This window comes from Oxyura jamaicensis, chromosome Z, assembly GCF_011077185.1.
Source record: "Oxyura jamaicensis isolate SHBP4307 breed ruddy duck chromosome Z, BPBGC_Ojam_1.0, whole genome shotgun sequence".
NCBI lineage: Eukaryota > Metazoa > Chordata > Aves > Anseriformes > Anatidae > Oxyura > Oxyura jamaicensis.
Genome location: NC_048926.1, coordinates 43,777,886 through 43,799,433, shown reverse-complemented (window position 1 = coordinate 43,799,433; position 21,548 = coordinate 43,777,886). Strand labels below are relative to the sequence as shown.

Here is a 21,548-nt window from a genome sequence, read left to right as displayed (position 1 = left end):
AAACCTAAGATTTTAGATGACATGCTCAGGGCTGCACAGAAATCAATGTCAGGGATAGGATTAGAATCTTCACACATGTTTAAACAATGCATCTTAAATAACTAATATACTTTTAGACAAGCCTGTACTATTCAAGAAGAGCTTATTCAGAAGGGCCTGACCAACCCATCCTGAATGGTCACAACATGGTACTTAGAAACGATGTCTCTCTTTTCCCACATATCAGAAAGGTAAACAATTTGCATCCTTGTGCTTCAGATAATGAGGAAGGCACAATGCAAAATTAGAAGGCATTTTCTAAGATATCAAAGAGGTGTTGTTGTTGTTGTTATTTTTAGCATTAGTTTTGCTCTTCAATGGAGATGTCAGAAACATTACATTAAGCACAGACATGTTAACACTGGGCTGGTAGTATCTAACAGCTGTGGATTGTACATGTCAGGCAGGCTATATGTCAGTCACTCCCTGAAAACTTAGTACTTCTACGCTTCAGAACAATCTTCTCACACGGATTAAGTCTCCTGAATTATATGTCCAAATGTTCAAGAAAGAGTGGATGTATCTCCATGGCATCAACTGCAAAGTACATTGTACCTCAGGTGTTTTCTTTTAAAGGAAATTTTAGCATCTGTCAAAGCTTGATGTTTACAGGGAAGTTCGGATGCAGAGCCCTAGCAACACAACAGACCTCCTGTAACAGAGGCTTGTGCTGAATCCTGTTCTCTCTCACAGGACTCCTCTTAATGTTAAATAAAAAAATTTGCACTTCAGTCAGTTTTAATACTTATGACATGCATAAAACATTTTTTCCCTACCATTGACTGATTTGCAGACTTTTTCTGTGTGAATGCATCCTGGTTTCATTAGTATGCCAGCTATATACATGTGTATGCCAATGTTACCACATCTACTGTTGTGTTTCAGGTTAATTTCATGATAAATAACTATTATTATACAAGTTTGGGTCCTTTTCATTCCTCTTCCTCAAAGCACATCTAATTTTCTTCACTTTAACCTCTAGTTTTGATTTTCACAAATGTTTGCAAACAAACAAACAAAAATTACACAGGCAATCCACCTCCAGCACTTTTCTGCAAATCATTTTACTTCTTTCTAGATGATGTTCCTCATGCATAGTATTTCAGCAGCAGGAAGTCACCAAAACTCATTTCCAGTGCATAGTGTTTCCAATTACAAATCTGGCTTCACTCTCACCACCAGCTCTGCCCTGGGCTGAGGGCTGCACTGTCTTCTGAAGCTCATATAAACAGACCTTTATCAAGTTTACTACTTCTAGTACTGGTCCCAAGAGATCTTGCTGAGTTATTTAACTTCTCTGCAGTTTAGCATATGTATAAGTGCATTTCTGTTGGCTCCAAAGAAGTTTTAGGACATAGTTCTGAAAGACCATGGTAGTATTATGCACATTTAGGAATCAGGAAATATTGCTGAGCTGTTTTTGCATTTTCTACTAATTTTTATGCAAGACTGGTTATAGTTGTAGCCTAGAGCATTAGTTAATAGGGAAAGTAATGATGACTATGAAACTTAAATACAGCAGGTTTTTATTTTTATTTTTATTTTTTTATGTAAGAGCCATCGCTCTGCAGCATCTGATGTTTTCACAACTACCTGTCTGTCAGTATCAGTTACTAGTATTTTCTAAAACATTGGTAGGTGATGGCTACTGATAAATGCTGTTAACTAGTTCTGTAACTGTCAATGTCCTTAAATGTTCATAAAATCACTTTTTGCAAACTGCATAGTGCTGCAGTTTCTGAACTCAGTTAATTTATTCTCATTGGATGCATACTGCAGTCAGTGCTGGACTTGAAACCTTCACTCTCGCTATTGAAAATGGGCTTTATAGTCAATTAGCTTCTGAGACCTGTCAGCTATTTATGTATCTAAGAGACTTTTTATTCCTGATCTTTTTGGACAGAACAGCTACTCATCAAGACAATCTACCAAGAAAAGGAAAATAATGGGGTTATGTCTCCAGAAGTCTTGGCTGCCTGTAAGGAAGCAGGGAAAAATTAGTCTATGAGTGGTCCCAGCTGCAGACAGTCCTCACATTTTCTGCTTGCACAATGATTCCTAATTAATATTTTTATCGGTGTTTATTTTTAACATCTTTCTTGTCTTGCTTACAAAGACAAATGAGCCGTTTTCTGACTGCCATTGTGTTTCTATGAATCTTGGCAAACAGTTCAGTTCCCTAAACATCGAAGCCCTGTTTTTAGTCAAATTATAACTCGAGGCTTTGCATGTGCTGCAAAGAAGGATCCACTTTTCCTTAAAAAAAAAAAAAAAAAAAAAAAAAAAAAAAAAAAAAGAGCAAATTGCTCCCAGTCAGGAAATTACATATCTCCCTAACTAGATGACAAGAGGGATGTGCTCCAACATGGCTTTGAACTTGCAACAAAACTTTGTTTCTGACCTAGACAAAAGTTTTGTACATGGAAGGAAGGAAGGAAGGAAGGAAGGAAGGAAGGAAGGAAGGAAAGCTCTCTCAAGTGAAAATGCTAAAGTGCATATCTTACTCTGATCATTTTAAAATAGTCTTTAAGGAACAGAAGTGTCAAGCACAGCATTGCTAGTCGGTCGAGGGAAGTGATCATCCTGCTCTACTTCGCACTGTTGCGGCCTCACCTTGAGTACTGTGTGCAGTTCTGGGCACCGCAGTACACAAAGGACATTCAACTGTTGGAGAGTGTCCAGGGGAGGGCGACGAAGATGGTGAAGGGCCTGGAGGGGAAGACTTAGAGGAGCGGCTGAGGTCACTGGGCCTGTTCAGCCTGGAGAAGAGGAGGCTGAGGGGGGACCTCATCACGGTCTATGGCTTCCTCACGAGGGGGAGTGGAGGGGCAGGTGCCGACCTATTCTCTTTAGTGACCAGTGATAGGAATGGTGTCAAGCTGTGACAGGGGAGGTTTAGGCTAGGCATCAGGAAGAGGTTCTTCACTGAGAGGGTGGTTGTGCACTGGAACAGGCTCCCCAGCGACACAGTCACGGCACCAAGCCTGTCGTTTAAGAAGTGTTTGGGCTGTGCCCTCAGTCACATGGCCTGAATTTTTGGGTAGACCTGTGTGGTGCCAGGAGTTGGACGTGATGATCCTTGTGGGCCTCTTCCAACTTGGGATATTCTATGATTCTGTGATCACGTTCAGTGCTATCTTCTGATGGTGAAAGATGGCTTTTTTTGGTTTGTTTGTTTGGTCGGTTGTTTTTTTAAAGTTTGAGCTACTTGTTCAGTCATAAATTACTTTTTCATTGTTTTATGTTTTTTAATGATGCCTACTGCCCCAGATGTGTTAAGGACATTCACCTCAGAACAATAACCTCTTCCCAAAGAACAATAACCTCTCCCTCACGGCTCAGAGCTGCGCTGGGGCAGCTCTGTGCCCGGCTGCCGCCCGCACCGTTCCCATAACGCCGCCACAAGCCGAGGGGCAGGAGCAACATTCAGGACCGGAGGGTGGAAACCCTCCAACCCCCTCTGCCCTGCCTGCCCGGCCCGGCCCGGCCCTGCCCGCCTGCCAGCACCGCCCTCCCCGGCAGGAGGCGCCGGGGGCTGGGGCGGGAGAGGCGGCGGCCGCCTTCCTGCTCCGGCGGAGCCAGCCCGGCAGCGGTAACGGCGGCGAGGTGAGCGGGGAGAGCGGCGCCGCGGCCTCCGCCGCGCTGTGGGGCCGCGGCCCGGCGTGTGGGGCGTGAGGGAGCGGGGAGCCGCGGGGCGGGCAGCGGGGCGGGCAGCGCGGTGCCTCTCGCCCCGCCGTGCCCGGGGACGCGGCCCTGGCAGCCGGGCCGGGCACGGGCGGAGCGGGCTGGCTCCCTCCGGGCCTCCCTCAGCCGCTTTGCAGCCGCTGCTCGCGGCTCCGTGCCAGCGGGGGGCGGCCGGGCCTCTCGTCCTGCGGCCCCGCGGAGCCGCGGGGGGCCCCGGGGCGTGCCCTGTCCTGCCCCGGTGCTGTGCCAGCCCGCAGAGGATGCCCGTGTCTCCGGTGGAGCCCGTGCCAGTCTTGCATCAGAACAGCACCGAGCTCCTGAAGAGCCGCTGGCAGCGCCGGTTTTCGGCGTTTCTCACTTTGCAGCGGGAGGTCTGTGCGCTGCCCAGCCGGACAGCCCGGCAGCGGTGGGAGCAACGTGGTGGTGGTGTGGCTCTCGCAGCGCCTGCCTGAACCCGCTGCAGCCCTTTCCCACGAACTGCGTTTCAAGATCAAGTGGGGGTCCTTTTAATTTTGGTCCTAACACGGGTAGTCCATTTCGCATGGAAAAAGCCCCGAGCGCAATCTGTTTTCTTAAAAAGAACGGTCTAAGTGTTGCGGTTTCTCTCATAACCTTCCCATTTAATTCTCTTTTCATACACAATTGTTCATGGTTGCTGGTAGTGATGTCTACAAACGTGCCTGGAAAATGTGTGCCTGAAAACTTCGTGAGGGTGTTTTACAAGATTTTGTCCGGTTACTTTGGTTATGTAGCTGCCTCATCAGAACAGATACCTAACGCAAGCCCCTAGCAACTTATTAGCTACAAACCTGCTTGGGTCTTCTCTTTAAAATCAAGCGAGTGTAAAGAGCAGCGCATTGCGGGTGACTGAGTCAGTTCTGGTTGTTAGCTCCTTGTGGTCAGCTGCAGGACGAAATTCTTCTGTAAAAGGTGTAAAATAGCTGGTGGGACGGCGGTAATGACCGGCCTCTCCCTGAGCAGACACCTTTCTCAGTGCTTTCATACCTACTTGAAGGGAAGACCTAAGGCCCAATCTGAGTATCAAGCGGTGATTTTTCCTGAGAATGATGAAAATGCAGTCACCAAACCTGTTACACCGAGTGCCTCCCCTCCTCTTCCTGGGGAAAGTGTAACTTGATAATTTGGGCAAATAGTGACTCAGTAACATCGGGCAGCATGTGCGCGAATTTTTCTGGCTGGTTGCCACCGTGAAGTGAACCAGTTGTCCGGAGCATGGAATTTTGTAAAGTGGCTGTTGCTGAACACTTCAGGAGTATTTATTTATTTATTGCTTTCAGCCTGCAGTTTGCAGGTGCCTGTGAAAGACACTTGAGAAGAAAAGGTCTGGCCCTCCCAGCCCATCAGCCCATGGTGTCCTCGTGCCTGCAGCTCCAGGTTGCCCTTCCCAGATACATCTGTGCTGTAAGCTGGGACGAGGAATCGAGCCTCCGCTGGGAAAGGGTCGCGGCGCTCCCATGGTGGCCGCTGTGTTTCCCTGCTGGGTTTGTCTTTGTGCTGTTGTGCTGGTTTTGTGCCTTGTGGTGGCTGGGCAGTCAGCAGGCAAGGGGAGGCAGTAAGTGTGAGTAGGCTGTGTGCCATCCGCTTTGTTAGCTTGTAAGTGTTGGTTAACAAACGAGAACACTTGATCAGGATGTCATTATGATGTTGGTCGGGTGTAGCTTAGTCTGTTGATGAAGCTGATCCATTATATGTTTGTTTTTGGAAAGTAGGGTTCACCCAATAAGGAACTAGGATATCAACTCCCAGATCTTCAGTGGGTTTTGCCTTTGCGTTACTGTGTCTGAGGGGAGGCAGAGGCATTGCCCAGAACTGCCCCAGGTTTTTAGTGAGTGCTTCGTTTGGTGTGCTGGCCCTTGCTTGGCGGGTCTCGTGCAAATATGCCAAGCTGGGCCCGGTAAGCAGGGGGACTTGGCTTTCCTCTTCGGATTTTGGCACGCACAAATCATCTTGCTTTGTCTTTGTTTATAAAATCCTTGTCCGGAGTTGGTGCATTTGTTGGCTGTCTGTACTGGAAGCTGCTTGATAGCAACTACCTACATGACAGCTGTAAGAGAAAGATTTGCTTGGACTGACGATATATTCAAACGAGGAACGATAGATGTTAGTTTGCCTGAATATCCTAAAGTCTAACACACCTCCTTCTCCGTGGAGCTCTGCTAGGCTGGCAAAGCAGAAGACTGAAATTGGCTGTGCTGAAGTCAGGAATTTTGTGCTCTACCAAATGCACAGCATCTGATTTTCACATCTGTAGTAAACATTCATGAGATATGGATTCCTTCATGTTCAGTAAAATCACTTTCTTACCCATAAAATCAGAAACATATTTTCTTTTCAACTCAAATCACTCTGCCAAACCAGATACTTCCTGGAAAACAGCATGACAAATACATTTCCATATAAATGTATTTACTGAGCTGATTTGCTTATCTTTCCACCAGAACACGTGTGTATATCCCTGGTAGAAAGTTACAGAGATTTTATTTTTAGGCTGATGAGAGAGATGCCGATACTGCAAGTGAGGTTATGTTTAGTGCCTGCACTGGTTAGATGCAAGGTCCTTCTGTGCATCTCTCCCCTTTACTCTTCCTTTTGCCGTTCCTTCTGGTGTCTATAAAATATATTCTCTATTCACATCAATTACTAAAGGCAAGCAACACTGAGTTTGCTAGAGGGGAAAAACATATGGAAGTTGAGCATGCTTTACTGAAGTCAGTGCTTGCTTCCCAGCTCTTAGCAGCTGAAAGCAGCAGGAAAGGAATTCAGGCTCCTCAGCTTGCACGCTGGGTAGGTGTAACGTTTTGCACCTGTGCTTTAAGGTGTGCCCTGAACCAATTGTCCTTTGTATAATTGCTTTACTGTTGAGTCTCTTGGAACTAAACATCTAGTCTAAATAATAATTAATTTCCAGTGCAGGCTTCTGTAGCTGATAAGATGTATTGCTTCCTCTACTTCTGACCGACAGGAGGAAAATACCAATCATTTTATTCAAGTAATGCTTAGAATGACGCACTGTATATTGCAGTTTATATTTGGTAATTTTTTTCCGTGTTTTTAAGTGTACCAACTAATACATTTACAGTGAATAACAGGATACTGGTGACTTCATGATGAATTTTGATATACATTTTTTTGAAGTGTGGTATTTTATTTGTATAAGTATTTTATATTTGTGGTTTTCTGGTAAGCAAAAATAAACGAATTACCTTGCTCTTAGCTGACGTGGTCATGCCCATTTCCTGCATGCTGTTTTTGCCACTCCGGACATCTGCAGTTCTAGGTTTTCAGGGAGCCTGTGGAGACAAGGAGGCTGTGTAAATCTCAGGCGCTCCTCTTAACATGGCAAGGCAGGAAAAACAGTCTGTACAACGGTGTACACATTTCCATAATCCTTAGCCCTGTGTTGGAAATGCGTACGTATCTGTAGGCATGTGATTTCATCCACTGCATCTTGATTTTGTGCTTTATGACTAGAATTCGTGCCTCTTCCCCACCCTGCCTTTGCCTTGCACGTGTCCCTGTGACTGCCATCGGGGCTGCGCTGTGTGCGACCGCTGGATCCTTGGTGGAAACCTGGACTTGAGGTGTTGTACCCGTGCAACTCCGTGCTTCGTGTGCTTCACCTGCTCCTCAGGAGGACGGGTTTACACCTCAGCCAGCCGCTGGTCAAGGTGAGGCACGAGTGAAGAGGTGGCACTTTCAGGAAGCTGCCTTCTGCCGTTGGGCACCTGTCCCCAAATAAATAGATAAGCTCACACAGTGTTTTCAAATGAGCAAATAGACGTGAAGCACTTACCGGACTGGCAGTCTTGTGCAATTCCTGCTGGGGAAAGGTGAAGAAAGGTTGTGTCTTACCCTGCATCCAAAGGGGAGTGTTCCAGAGTGGGTTTTGCTCTCGATGCATGCACTTACTAAATGTAGGTGAGCTGTTGTGGGACCTAAGGGAATAGAGTAATATCAACATCTCTGTTCCCTGCTAGCTGCTGACATTTTCTTTTTCCCTTGTGATTACAGTGTCTGTCCCCACATAAACACTTTGAGAGTTGCTACCATTTATTAATTTATAAATACATTACAGCCTGTAAATTGCATGCATAGGGAAAAAGAAGTCATTTTAGGAGCATTCACTTGAGAGACTGTACGGTGTTTTAACAGTAAATGCACCCATTTCATGTTGAGTTAGTGTCTTGCAATACATCTGTGTTTGCTGTTTGATCTTCTGTGCTTATTTTTGCTGGCTTTTGTCTGCAGTAGTACAAAAAGGAGAGAAAAAAGGTTAATACCAGTTTGCAAGAGAGCAGTCGGTATTACAAACTGTGCCCAAGGTTCCCAGTCCAGTTTGAGGATTCATTGAGCTAGGTGTTACTGCATTCATTAAGACCAGATTTTATCGCATCATGGGAAGACTATGGCCTGTTGCAAACAGAATTGCAGCTGCCCTTTGCCCTCGTTTCATGTTGGAATAGGCAGCACCACAGAATAAACCAAGGCTCAACAGCAATTGGTACTCTTCGTTTGTTAAACCCCACTTACTAAAGCAAGTTTGTTGTTGTGAGGAGCAGAAGAAAGCTGAGTATCAAGAGAAACATCACTTGGTACAATTTCCCATTGAAATCAACAGAGTGTTTGCTTAACTTTGTTTATTTATATATTTTAAAGATTATCCATAAAGTAATTTGGTATAATCTGATTTGTTTACTTACTAACTAACTAGTGTGGAACCAAAACATTAGAATCATATTACCAGGGCAAAAACTTGAACTACCCATGTTTTGAAAGCAAAGTGTAAATTACTCCCGAAACCATGAGACTTGAATTTCATTACTGACTAAATGAGATTACAAGGAATCTATCCTCTTACCTCCAGTCCAGCATTGTCTGATTAACTTGCTGGATGGGATATATGATAGAAGGATGGCGGGTTTGTTCTGTTCATTGCAGATTTTCATTATATCGTCAAGCATATTCAAGACTTATCCCTGCACTTGATGTGAAGGTTTATGTAGAAACTAATAGTATGATACAGTGTTTTTTTTGTTTTGTTTTGTTTTGTTTTGTTTTTTCAATCCTTCAGATCATACAGAATCCCTCAGAACTACAGAATCACTAAGGCTGGAAAAGGAAAAGACCTCCAAAGTCATCTGGTCCAACCATCCGCCTACTACCAATGTCACCCACAAAACCATGTCCCTAAGCACCACGTCCAGCCTTTCCTTGAGCACCCCCAGATGGAAATACCTAGGCAGAATGCCTTCCTTGCTAGGTGTAGTCCATTCAGCTGAGAGCTGTTGCATTACTACAGTGAAAGCTTGATTGTGTGTGTAAAGTAATCTAAGTGGAGGATGCAATATAAGACATGTATTTAAATTTGCATATTCCTACACTGTTGTGGTTGTGTATTTTGGTTAATTTTTATTTTTATTTTTTTGAAATTGTAGGGCTAGGAAACAGCTGCTAAGGGATGAAGTCTCCACCTCTTCTCGTGGCCGGGCTCCTGGCTTGCATCATTGTTTTGGGTTTCAATTACTGGATTGCAAGCTCTCGCAATGTGGATCTGCAGGTAATGTTCCTGTTGGTCTGCACGTGGTCTTGCACGTGTATGGTTAATAAAGGTAGTCCACAGCAAGAAGGATGCTTCCTCATATGGTAAGCTAGGAACTTTGGCTTACTTTAGGGATTTACACAAAAATTACAGTTGATGCTCATTAGCACAGGGAGATGGGGAAATGGGAGGAATGCCTGTTTTGTAGGTAAGGGGGACCCAAAACCTGAAGACCTACATATGGTGTCTGTAACTTCCACACACATGTGGCATTCAGCTGGTTTGTTCTGTTTCAGTTTGCAGATGTGGCATCCTGTTTTTTTTTTCTTTTTTTTTTTTTTTTCCCTCAGAGCACATTTCATCTTGCCCCCATTTTTTAATCCGAATGGCCCTCCGTAATTTGCTCATCTCCATAAATTATTTTCCCATATTTTCGCCATTCTGGTGACTTCTGTTTTTTGTATAAAGTAAGATTGACCTCTTTGGATAAATGTTAGACGAATAAGGATGCACACACACTTTCCCACCAAGGACAGAGAAATCTAGCTTGTTCAGAAATGGTATTGAGAAATGTGGATTTGTATTTCTTAGAAATCGTTCCTGAAGAAGGCACAGAGCTCACATGGAAATAATTACTCTGCTATTTTGTAGTGGTGACTGTATTTTTTGTGTCTATTGAGCTTGGGTTTTTTATCCTTACTGGACTGCACATTCTGAAGTTGAGAGTTCAACTCTCCCCTCTCTCCTCTGTTTTTTCTTTCTTTTTCTTTAATAATCTGCAACAACAAAAACTTGAAAATTTAAAGCCTGGTGATTAAACATGGCTTATGAGAACTCTTCCCAAATTTTTCTATTGAATTATTATATTATTTTCTTTTTAATTGAACTGAATTTTAACACTGAGTTGATGGCTGTTGGAACTGCATTGCTGTTCCACCCCGCAGCTGACACTCTTCAAGCAGGGCACGTCTTGGGCCATGCACTTGAGGGAACATCTTATTTTTCCTGTGGTGACAGAGTATGATGTCATTTCTTCTGAAAACTTGGTCATCTCTCCTCTTTACTTTAGTGAGGGCTCTCAGGGTGGTGGCTACCAGCTGTTTGTAGCTGCGGCAGTAATACTGAGGCTTTGTTGCACGATCATGGGGCAGCTGATAGGAAGATAAGCCAGCATACCAGCGTGTCTTGGTCTCAATAACATATAGACATGAAATCCCATTTACTGTTACTGATTTACTGTATCATCTTGTACACCTTCCGCAAAGAATATGATTGAAAATACTTTCACTTCTGTGTAGTCATGCACTCTGACTAAAATAGAAGCACATCCAAAGCTATGAATGGAGCTTTTAAAACACTCATATAACCCATTCATTTGTTGGCAAGACTTTGCTGCTGTTATGACTAACACGGAATAAGTGCTTTTTCTTTGCTCTTCCAGCCAAACTACATGTTCTTTTTATATATATATATATATATATATATATATATTTTTCCCTCCTCCTGTCCATTCTCTTGCAGTGGCAATGAAGCGGAGTAGTCAGGCAGTAATATACAGCATACTGTGATGTAAGAAGATTCAATCCATCTCCTGGCAGTCTTGGCACATGCACAGTTCTTATTATATTCATTTTATTTTTATCTGCCAAGAATCCCCAGGTCTTTACGACTGGGTAAATACTGTCTAATTTTGTGTGTGTGTCTTCATATTCCTCCTTACTGCCCATAAACCATTTAATGCAAAAAGTTTAGAAAGAATGTCCTGCAAAACTATATGAATCCTTTAAAGAAAACTGACCTTGACAGCGCATGGCTTAATTCCTTTACCTCATTTGTGTGGGTAGTATTTGATGGTCTTGAATTTTTACCTTGTAACTGCTTTTTGAGCAGGCAAGAATAATAATTTTCTGTTTATAAGTGAGCATTGTATCTTTGTGTAACAGCTATATGTCAGTTATTAAGTGTACATTGGATGGTGTTGTCCTCTGTCCATTATTTCCATGGTCTTAAGTAAAAATTGTTGATGATTTGAGATACTATTTTTTCCCCTCTGAGTAAGTTTAGGATCAACACTAGAAACTGCAGTGATGGGCATTTTGAGAAATGTTTTGACCTTGTACTTCAGAAAGATTGTAGAATGATATTTTTTTTATGTTTCTTTTGTTTTATTTTTGTTTTGGTGTGTTTTTTGTTTGTGATTTTTTTTTTTTTTTTTAGCTTAAGTACTTAGACAGCTTTGTATTTATTTGATGATCTTTAACTGAAATTTTTATGGCCTCTACAGAATATGAGTTACCAATAATTTATATAAGACTGGTGTGTGTATGTATGTGTGTGTGCGCTTACAGGTGGCTGACAGATACCACCAACTATTCTATGAAAGAACAGAAGACCAGTAAAAAGGACAGTGGGTTTACTGGTTACATATTCCAGTTCTGCCTATGTGAAGTTTGAAAGCATGACCCTTTTGAAACAGTTTCAGAGGGGAAACATTTCTCTTTGTCTTCTGTTAATGTGCTCTTCCTCAGAGTCGGATCATGGGGTTGGAAAGCAAAGTCCGCAGAGCAGCAGCGGAGAGGGGCGCCGTGGAGCTCAAAAAGAATGAATTCCAGGGAGAGCTGGAGAAGCAGCGAGAGCAGATTGATAAAATCCAGTCCTTGCATAGCTTCCAGATGGAAAATGCCAACAGAGCACATCAGGAAGAGAAGGTAGACCCTATTCTAGCTACACTTAAAATGAGACTGATTTACCATTATGCTCTCTGCAGCAGTGTAAGGTTGTTCAAATGTGCAAGCTAATGGGGGTATGGTCAACATTTGTGTGGCAAAATGTTTAACATATATTATCATAATGTTTAGAAAATGGACATTGAATGCACATTATTAATGGTTTTAAACTAAAAAAGAGTTAGGAAGAATTTCTTTATTCAGAGGGTGGTGAGGCCCTGGCACAGGCTGCCCAGAGAAGCTGTGGATGCCCCATCCCTGGAGGTGTTCAAGGCCAGGCTGGATGGGGCTTTGGGCAGCCTGGTCTGGTGGGAGGTGTCCCTGCCCATGGCAGGGGGGATGGAACTGGGTGGGCTTTAAGGTCCCTTCCAACCCAAACTATTCTGTGATTGTGATTATAGCCCTCAGAGTGGTAAAGACTTCTTCAGCAGACTGTAATGGAGAAAACTTAGCAGAAATATGTTGTGGGGAAGAAAAAGAAAGAAACGTACAGAATAAGACAAAATCTCTCTCTATATATATTTACTGTTGCACATCATCAACTTTTTGAATACGAACTATTAAAACTGCAAGTGATAGCACTTCAGAATAATACCTCTACTGTCTCCCTAAGCCATCAATAGAGCTACCTTGGGTTGGCCTCTGGTTTTCTTACCTGTACACTAATGTTTGAAAACTTGAAAACAAGAAACTGTACCAACAGATACATTTGTATTTACTTTCTCAGTAGGCATAATGGTTGATGTTTATATCTAAATGCATCACAAATTTTGTGGGATCTTCAGCCTACTAAATATAATAGAAGTGGGAGACACCGGAAGGGTTAGAACAGCCTTTAGTGTTGATACTCTTGACAGTGCAATGTTGCAAGAGGCTTGAAAGTCCTTTGTGAAGAATGTAAACATACATACTTAAATAACAGTATGTATGATTGTCAATAACCATTTTATTTTGTATTTTCTTTGTGTTACAGACACTGCCTGTGTGTCAGTAAACCATTAATATAACTTTCTCACTGTTGCCAGGAGTATTTAGCTGCGAGTAGTCATTCCTTGTTTATTACTTCTTGTTACAGTCATACCTTGTTTATTACTTCTCCTGTAGAGTCTCATGACCAAATTTTGTAGATCAGCTTTCCAGGACTGTAGTTTTCAGCAGGCTAAACAGATATAACTGGTGATGGTAATAGGAGCTGTTCGGGTGAACGGTTCACCGTTAAATGGCAATTTGCTTCTCAAAACATGTGATGAGCAATCAAAAAATGACCAGAAGAATCTCTGAAAGTGGTAGAAAAAGAACTGAATGAAAATGAGGGTTGAAGTATGCCATTAATATGTAAATCAATGGCATATATTTTTAAATTATTTTGAAATCATTTTTATCTTCAAAGATGTAATAAGCCAATTAGTTTTACCTCTTTTGAGACAAACAGTTTTCTTCGATAATTTCTGTCTTCCATTTGAGTTCAATCTTTTGGTATGTTTTTAAAAAAGTGAGTTATGGTTTTTGTTTACTTTTTAATGTATGTGCCTATTAAAAAGATGCCCCAGGATATTCAGACAGCATTCCAGTGAAGAGAGTCATTGTATGGTCTGGGTTGGAAGGGACCTCTAAAGATCATCTAGTCCAACCTGGAGCAGAGCTTATAATAGATCTGGTTGCCCAAAGGCCCATCCACCCTGTCTTTGAACAGAGCTGAATGTGGTACTCCAGCTGGGATCTCACAAGGTTGGAGTAGAGGGAGAGAATCACCTTCCTTGGCCTGCTGGCAGCACTTCTGTTCATGCAGCCCAGGATACGATTGGTTTCCTGGCCTGCAAATGCTCAATGAGCTCATGTACAATTTTTCATCCACCAGTATCCCTAAGTCCTTCTCTGCAGTGCTGCTCTGAATCAAATTGGCACCAAATCTGTACCGATACTGGGGACTGCTCAGACAGAGGTGGAGGACCTTGCACATGTCCGTGGTTTACTTCATGAGGACCACCTGAGCACATTTTTCCAGTCTGTCAAGATCCCTCTGGGTGGTATCCTTTCCCTCTGGTATATCGATTACACCATGCAGCTTGGTGTCATACACGTACTTGCTGAGCCTGCACTCCGGCCCATCGTCATCTATATTATTCATGAAGAAGTTAGTATCAGCACCTTGAGTATACCACTTTTTACTGGTTTCCATATGGACATTGAGGCATTTATTGCACTTTGGATGCCAGCTGTCCAACAAATTCCTTATCCACACTGTTGATCATCTGCCAAATCCATACCTTTCTAGTTCAGAGATAAGAATGTTATAGGACACTGTGTCAAAGGCTTTGCAGAAGTCTAGGTAGGTGACATTAGTTACCCTTCCCTTATCCATTGATGTAATTCTTCCGTTGCAGAGGCATACAAGATTAGTTATGCATGATTTGCTCTTGGTGCAACTGTGTTGGCTCTTTTTAGTTGACCAGTTGGCCTCTACATGTTTCCACATGGCTTCTAGCAGGATCTGCTCCATGATCTTGCTGGGAATTGAAGTGTGGCTAACTGGTTGGTAGTCTACAGGGTCTTCCTTTTTACCCTTCTTAAGAATACAGGTGATATTTTTTTTTTTTTTTCCTCAGTCACTGGAAACTTTACCTGACCGGCGTGACTTCTCAGATATGATAGGGCGTGGTCTGATAATTAGGTCCTCCAGTTCCTCTGTACCTTGGAAAGCACCTCCATCAAGTTCCATGGACTTGGGCATGTTCAGATTCCTCAGATGGTCTCTAACCCAGTCTTCTCCTATGAATGGAGGAACTGCATTCACCCAAGCTCTGTTTTGAGATTTGGGGACCTGGGAGATTTGAGAAGGTTGATCACCAGTGAAAACAGAGGCAAAAAATTGTTGAGCACTTCAGCTTTTTCCATGTCAGTCATTACTAGATTTTCTGACTTGTCAGGAACGGTATGTTGTCTTTGTTCTCCTTTTCTGACCAATGTACCTGTAGAAGCCCTTCTTATTTTTCACATTGCTCACCTGGTTCAGTTCCATCTGTGCCTTGGCTTTCCTAATCACATCTCTACATGCTCGGGCAGCATTCCTATATTGCTCCCAAGATGTGTGTTCCTGTTTCCAGTGCCTATGCATTTCCTTCTTGCTCTTCAGTTCAGCCAGGAGGTATTTATGCAGCCATGCTGGTCTCATGCCTTCCTTGCCTAATTTCTTGCACTTGGGGATCAAGAACTCTTGTGCTTGAAGAAAAATATCCTTGAAGAGCTGCCAACGCTTTTCTGCTTCAGTGACCCTAAAGGCAGTTTCCCCCGGGATTGTATTCACCATTTCCTTAAACAGGTGAAGATCTTTTTCCTAAAGTTAAAGGTCTTAACTTTGCTCTTTGCCCAGCCCATGTTCTTTGAGATCATGAAGTCTGGCAGGGCATAAGCAGTGCAACCCAGGCTGCTACCTATCCTGACCTCTCCCCTACTACCCCTCCCAATTATAATATATGTGATAGTGAGCAACAGGTCCAGTAAAACTATTCCTCTGGTTCATCTGTAGCCTGGATTAAGAAACTGTCCTCTGGGAGTCCTCTGATTGCTGTCCTGCTTTTCCGGCAGGTGTCAGGTTGGTTGATGTTCCCCAGCAAGACCAGGACCTGTGAGCATAATGCTTCCTGTAGTTGAGGAAAGGGCAATTCATCAGTGTTCTTCTCTTGATCAGGTGGTAGTAAACACCTATCATGAGTTTTCCTTTGTTGGCTTGGCCACTAATTCTCACCCATATTTCTATCAACCTGCTTGGAATAATCTGTAAAGTTTGCTGTTGAAAACCCAGGAGCTGTCACTGTAGAAAACATTAGATAAAAGTGATGCAATGGACTTACTTCCTCTCTTCTTCTTTCCATGAGTGGAAAACAGCAAGTCTCAGGAGGTGAAGTGCTAGAACGAGCAAGTATGTGTCTGTGTACCACTTCATGGCAAGCTCAGCATTTGCTCTTGTTGTGACACATGAGCAAACATCCCACACAGATATTGTTTGTTTTCCAACTCTGCAACATAACATAGGGAGAAGTGCTTTACTGGAAAACTGTATTTGTCAAAAGATGTCATCAACCAAGTTGGCATGGATTCATCCACCATAAATTAGAAGCGCTCCTGATGTGGCAGTGGTGGTGGAAGAGAAGGAAAGCTTCCATCTCCTTGCTAAGGACCTTAATCTGAAGAAGCTCTTCAGCATCAGCGGTTATTTAACAACAGGATGTAGAATATATGAAAAGACTATTTCTGAGCTTTTTTGTGTGTTTATCTGTATAGATCTATGTCTAAACGTGTGTTGTATATGCACATGTGCATACATGAATATTTGTATACACACACAAACGCATATCCCTGTTTTTGGCACTATGGATTCCTGGGGGACAAGTAATAAATTCACCCTTTCTGGTTGTACTAACCTCAGTCCTTGAACTGAACTTTATTCCCCTCCCTGGGGATTAACAGCAAGTATTTACCTTTTCCAGGAGGGATGAATGCAAGTCTAAACCCTGAGTCACTCAGCTCTCTTTCCAAGTAATACAAACTGTCTAAATGGGACTAGACAGATCTTTGAATGATAGACAGGATTTTGTTTTAATTTTCATTGTTCTTTATAAATAAGAAAAGTGAAAGTGCTGATGTGAAGTGAATGGTCTATCTCAAAAAAAAACCCTACTCTTTTTCAGGGAGAATTTATAGGACATCTGGATATAGAAAAAAATATGTGCGGTAGCAAACCTTCACAATCTGGACTTCTTACAAAAGCAACTCTCAGATAAGATTTGAGACCCAGAGTAATTGCAGCTCATCTGTGGTCACTGCATCTTATTACTCTGCTCATTATATGGATAAGGATGTAGTGATATGCTGATAATATGACAAGGATAATTAAGCCTCTGAAGTTGGTTCCAAACTTATGCACCAGTAAGATACTCTGCAAGTTAAAGCCACTGTTGGAGGCAATGTGACAGCCACTGAGCGTTACATCTGCCTGCTTTTCTAGTTGAAGTGCTGCGTGCTACTTCAAGAGCAAAGGCACGGAAGGTAGGAGATTGTCGGAGCCTGAAATACCCCATGGGCTCACCATTCATTGAGGCAATGTAATCCTGGGTAATTGCTGTCATAATACTTCTCCTACATCTGAGTACGTCTAAAACATTTCTGTAACCAGTCTGCTTTAAAAAAAAATCTGTTTGAACTTTTGAGGATTAATGTAGATTTAGCCAATGTCTTCTGGAAATCCATACAAAAATAGACTGAAGAGATCAAGAGAGCTTACGTGAACTCTCAGTAACAACAAATAAGGAATCGGGAGTGCAAAAGGGCTGTTTGTAATCCATAAACAATTTTCTAAAGCAGAGCAATATCCAGTGTGGTTGCCTTTCAGGACTTGTAGCTTCTGGGATGTATACACCCACAGTAGTCTTTTTGAAGAGTGTAGCCATGTAATCTGTTTTTAGTTTTAACTCTTGGAACATACTTTTGCAATTTTCTTTTTCTTTGGATTTCTGTGATGCTTCCCCATCCCATATCCTGTTTTACTGAGGAAGAGCAGCAAGCTTTGTGTGTCACTATTACTCATTTAACATTGGCCACAGCTGCTCTCATCCTTCCTTCCGGGAAAATCTCAATTCCCAGTGCAGCATTCTGAGGCAAAGTACCAGTTGATGTGCTGAGAGTGGACTCTACTGAAAACAGGGTGATGGTAGACAGGGGGAAGAGTTAGGGAAGAAAAGTCTGCTGTGAAGAGTAAGAGGAACATATGTATGTTTTGTTTCTGTTTTTGAAAGAAACTGTGTTTTATCTTCTAGTTCTGGAAAGTTTTAAGGAAAGCAGGCACTGCCTTGCCCCCCGCTTTACTTGCTGCCGTGTGGTGTTTCTGAATTAGCAAGAGAAATCAGTCTGCTTACTCATAACTGGTACAGCATGTATCTGGAGAGCATCTGATTTTAAATTGTGTTTCAATATGGTGAAGAAAAAATGATGGTCTGGGACTGGCTGAACCATAGGCACCCCGAAAGTGGAAGCATAGAGTGTGTGCAGCTTAAGATTACTGATGCTGTCTGACCTTTTTGTCCTTGTGAGTGCAAAGCCCCTTTTTACTGGTTTTAGTTCTGAAACAAATATTTACTCTTCTCAGCTACTTTGCTCTTTTATTCCTTTTCTATCAGGAATCTCATTATGTGCCTGGATATGCTGAGTTCAGTTATTGTTGGAAAACACGTGCATCGGCTCAGGGTGCTGGCGCTAGCTTGTTTTACGATGGTATCAAAAGCCATGTACAGCCAGTGCTGAAGGAGCTAGTGTAGTATGCTTATTAGTACGTTTATTGCAGCTGCTGTATAAGGCATTAATCTGATGAAATGCTTGTGTGTAGTTCAGAGTATGTGCTCAAAACATACGCTTTGAGATAGCTTATTTCAGTGCTTCCATGCATGCATTTCCGTATGTTTCTATTTTTTTTAAGTAACAATACCTTTAATGTTTGTGCTTCTTGAGTAGAATATGACTTGTGTAGACATGTTCATTGGTAAATAAAAAATATCTCTCTCAGTTGTCATTAAAACATTTGCTGTCCAGCTGTAGCAAGATTTTTCCATTATTGGCTGATGGCAGCGTGGCTTTCCATTTTGGTTTCTGAGGGCCTGCTACCCACCATAGGGACCCCCAAGCTGGAGACTGACCTTTCCTGTCTGATAGTCGCAAGGTCTTCTGTGCAAGGCATGCATGCAAGTACAACAAGCTGGTTCTGTCTAACAGAGTTACTCACTCCCGCAGTCAGAGATCGGACTGTGATATGGCAAAATACCGAGTATCCTGAAGCCGAATAATCACTGCTAGGGATTATAGGTATTGTTCTGTGGGCTCAATGAGATTTAAAATCTAATTTTTTTTCCTTGCTCTGAGTTTAGGCTTGTGTTTGCTGACTGTTACGCTGCATTGTGAAAAATAAAATACCCTCTGCCTAATTCATAGCTGTGGAGCAAAGATTAGCTAATGTTTGCATGGCAGGAGGAAGAATGGAAAGCCTGAAGCTATTGATACAGTCAGATAGAAAACTGGCAGTTGAAACACTGCCCTGTAAATTATTAAACAGCATTTCTGCTCAAGTTAAACAGGTGAATAGATTTCCATGATTTCTTCCTGTACTCTTACCCTCAAATTCAGGAAGGTAGGTGTGGCATTGTCAAAAGGAAGTTTTATTTGATTTGGATTTATGCAGTCCAAACGAGTAAGATACATATTTATCTCTTAATGTTTCGAGGGGACTTTCTCACTTTTCTGCACATCAGCTAATCACAGTTATTGCTGTCCTGAGGTACAAAACATTTAACTCTTGTCTTCTTCACTGTCAAAATGAAATAAATGGCTCTGGTATTTAGGGGTTTCATTAAAGAACAAACCAACAAAAATCTGTCTGAACATAAAATGGCCATGTCAAACTCTAATACTTTCTCCAGTAAACCAGTGAAAACAAATCCAGACCGTTTTTTACCCTGTCCTATAAGAAAGGAGAAGGCAGACAGGAGGTAATCCCAAGTATGTGCTGTTTTTCATGTCATTACTATTTTTTTTTCTTTTTAATAAAGTAGCAAAACCTTTGATTATGAGGTTTCACAATGGTGTTCATGGACTGACTGTATGTATAGGATGGTGTAAGAATATTTCTCTTACTGGGTAGAAAATGTCTGCCTCTTCATCAGGACATGAACGGTCACTTCTTTGAATTGGGACTTTTTAAAGGGTGGACAAAAGACAAATCCATGCCTCTGCTGTGTTACCTCATTTGGATTGATTGAACACTTTCCTCCTCCTCAGTTACTACTTGTTACTGTAGTCTTCAAGAAAATAGGCCCTGACTGGCAGCATGGGCTGGCATGGCATGGGCAGGCAGAATGAATGTAGGCATTTTTTTTCCTTTGAAGTGATGTGGGTATGGGTATGTGTATGCATCAGTACTTGAGCAACAGCTTTGGGAAACTGTGGGCTTGATGTATCCTGATCTCAGACCCCTTGCAGAATATAGGGGTGTCCTGGGAAAACTGGTATCTACAAAATTGCAATAAAATATAAGAAATATGCTCTTGAGACTGGATCATTGCTGAAGGATCAGTGGATTTCATCTTTAAGACTCCTGGACCAGGCTTTCTGAATGGTAAATGTGAGTTATGTTGATATTTGACTCAGAGGAATTATTTTCATTTAGGTTCATGTTAGTTCAGTGAATATTCAGATGTTTTGGGGTATTCGTATTTGCACTGGGAGAGGGCGAGTGAGGGGAAAAAGGGATGAATCATGTTCATACGTTGACTGCTTCTTCAGAGTGAGAGAGCAAGCAGGAAGTGAGGGAATGGAGGAACATTATGCAGTGCTTTCTTATCACAGCAGGAGTGGATGATTAGAAATGTGATACAAGGCAAAGGCTTCGAGTTGCTTTTGCAGAGTTCACTTATGCTTTCTGTCTCATGCTTGTGTTCCTGAGCGCAGGTGAGCAGGAGTTAACAGCAAGTTATACTACAAGGTATTCTCTTTTATGGAATAAGATTAAACCAGAATGAAGCAGCAAGCAGTTTTAGTAGTGGGTTCTGTAAATTCCTCCTACTTTTGTTCATGATATCTGTGTAGTGATAGCTGTTTTTTTTGTGTATGTATACTGGGAAATCTGGGTTAAAATAAGTGCTTGTTGTTTGTAATAATATATCTCTAGAGCAGCTAATAAAGTTTTTGTGTTTGACTGTAACTCAGCACTCACAAATTAAAAATCCAGTTTTAAGTGCTTTGGTTGTTGTTGTTTGTAACCTTAATGGTAACACAGGCCCTTCGCAATTAAAACATCGTTTTCTGTTTTGTGCCTTCCAGGCAGTGCTGATGAACAACATCACAACAAATGAACGATTAATCCAGAGTCTACAAGGTATGATATAATACCCCCCTGTATCACTCTCGTATTGGTCTTTAAGGCTTGTGTTATTCCAGGGTCTTCTAGCAATACTGCATTCCTTCAAGTTGTGGAGAGGGCACAGGAGCTGCTGTGACTTAGATCCTTCATCTGCATACTTCCAGTTCAGTGATCTGTCAGTCTGCATACACCTCAACACCAGAGGGATTTCACAGAAGCACAGGATGGTTTGGATTGGAAGGGACCTTAAAGATCATCTAATTCTAAGCAATTCCAGTGGGCCGGGACACCTCCCACCAGACTAGGTTGCTCAAGGCCCCATCCAGCCTGCGCTTAAACACTTCCAGGAATGGGGCATCCACAACTTTGCTGGGAAACCTGTTTCAGTGTTTCACCACCCTCTCAGTAAAGAATTTATTTTGAATATCTAATCTAAATCAACTCTCTTTAAATATAAAGCCATTATTCCTTGTCCTATCACTCCACACCCTGACAAAGAGACCCTCCCCAGCTTTCCTGTAGGCCCTCTATAGGTACTGGAAGGCTGCAATGAGGTCTCCCTGGAGCCTTCTCTTCTCCAGGCTGAACAACCCCAGCTCCCTCAGTCTGTCTTCACAGGAGAGGTGCTCCAGCCCTC

At 42.4% G+C, this 21,548-nt stretch overlaps 1 protein-coding gene across 2 annotated transcripts in view; it reads left to right on the top strand.

The window, feature by feature from the left end:
- Positions 1–3,585: 3,585 nt before the first annotated feature.
- Positions 3,586–21,548, top strand: part of GOLM1 (golgi membrane protein 1) — a 32,524-nt gene continuing 14,561 nt past the window's right edge. Inside the window, exons 1-4 of one of the 2 annotated variants that reach the window (XM_035309470.1) lie at positions 3,586–3,645; positions 9,174–9,301; positions 11,812–11,991; positions 20,872–20,926. In XM_035309470.1, coding sequence (XP_035165361.1) covers positions 9,203–9,301; positions 11,812–11,991; positions 20,872–20,926 — 334 coding nt within the window. In that variant the 5' untranslated portion in view covers positions 3,586–3,645; positions 9,174–9,202. The remainder of the gene's footprint in view (positions 3,646–9,173; positions 9,302–11,811; positions 11,992–20,871; positions 20,927–21,548) is intronic. The other variant, XM_035309471.1, reaches the window with a different exon arrangement.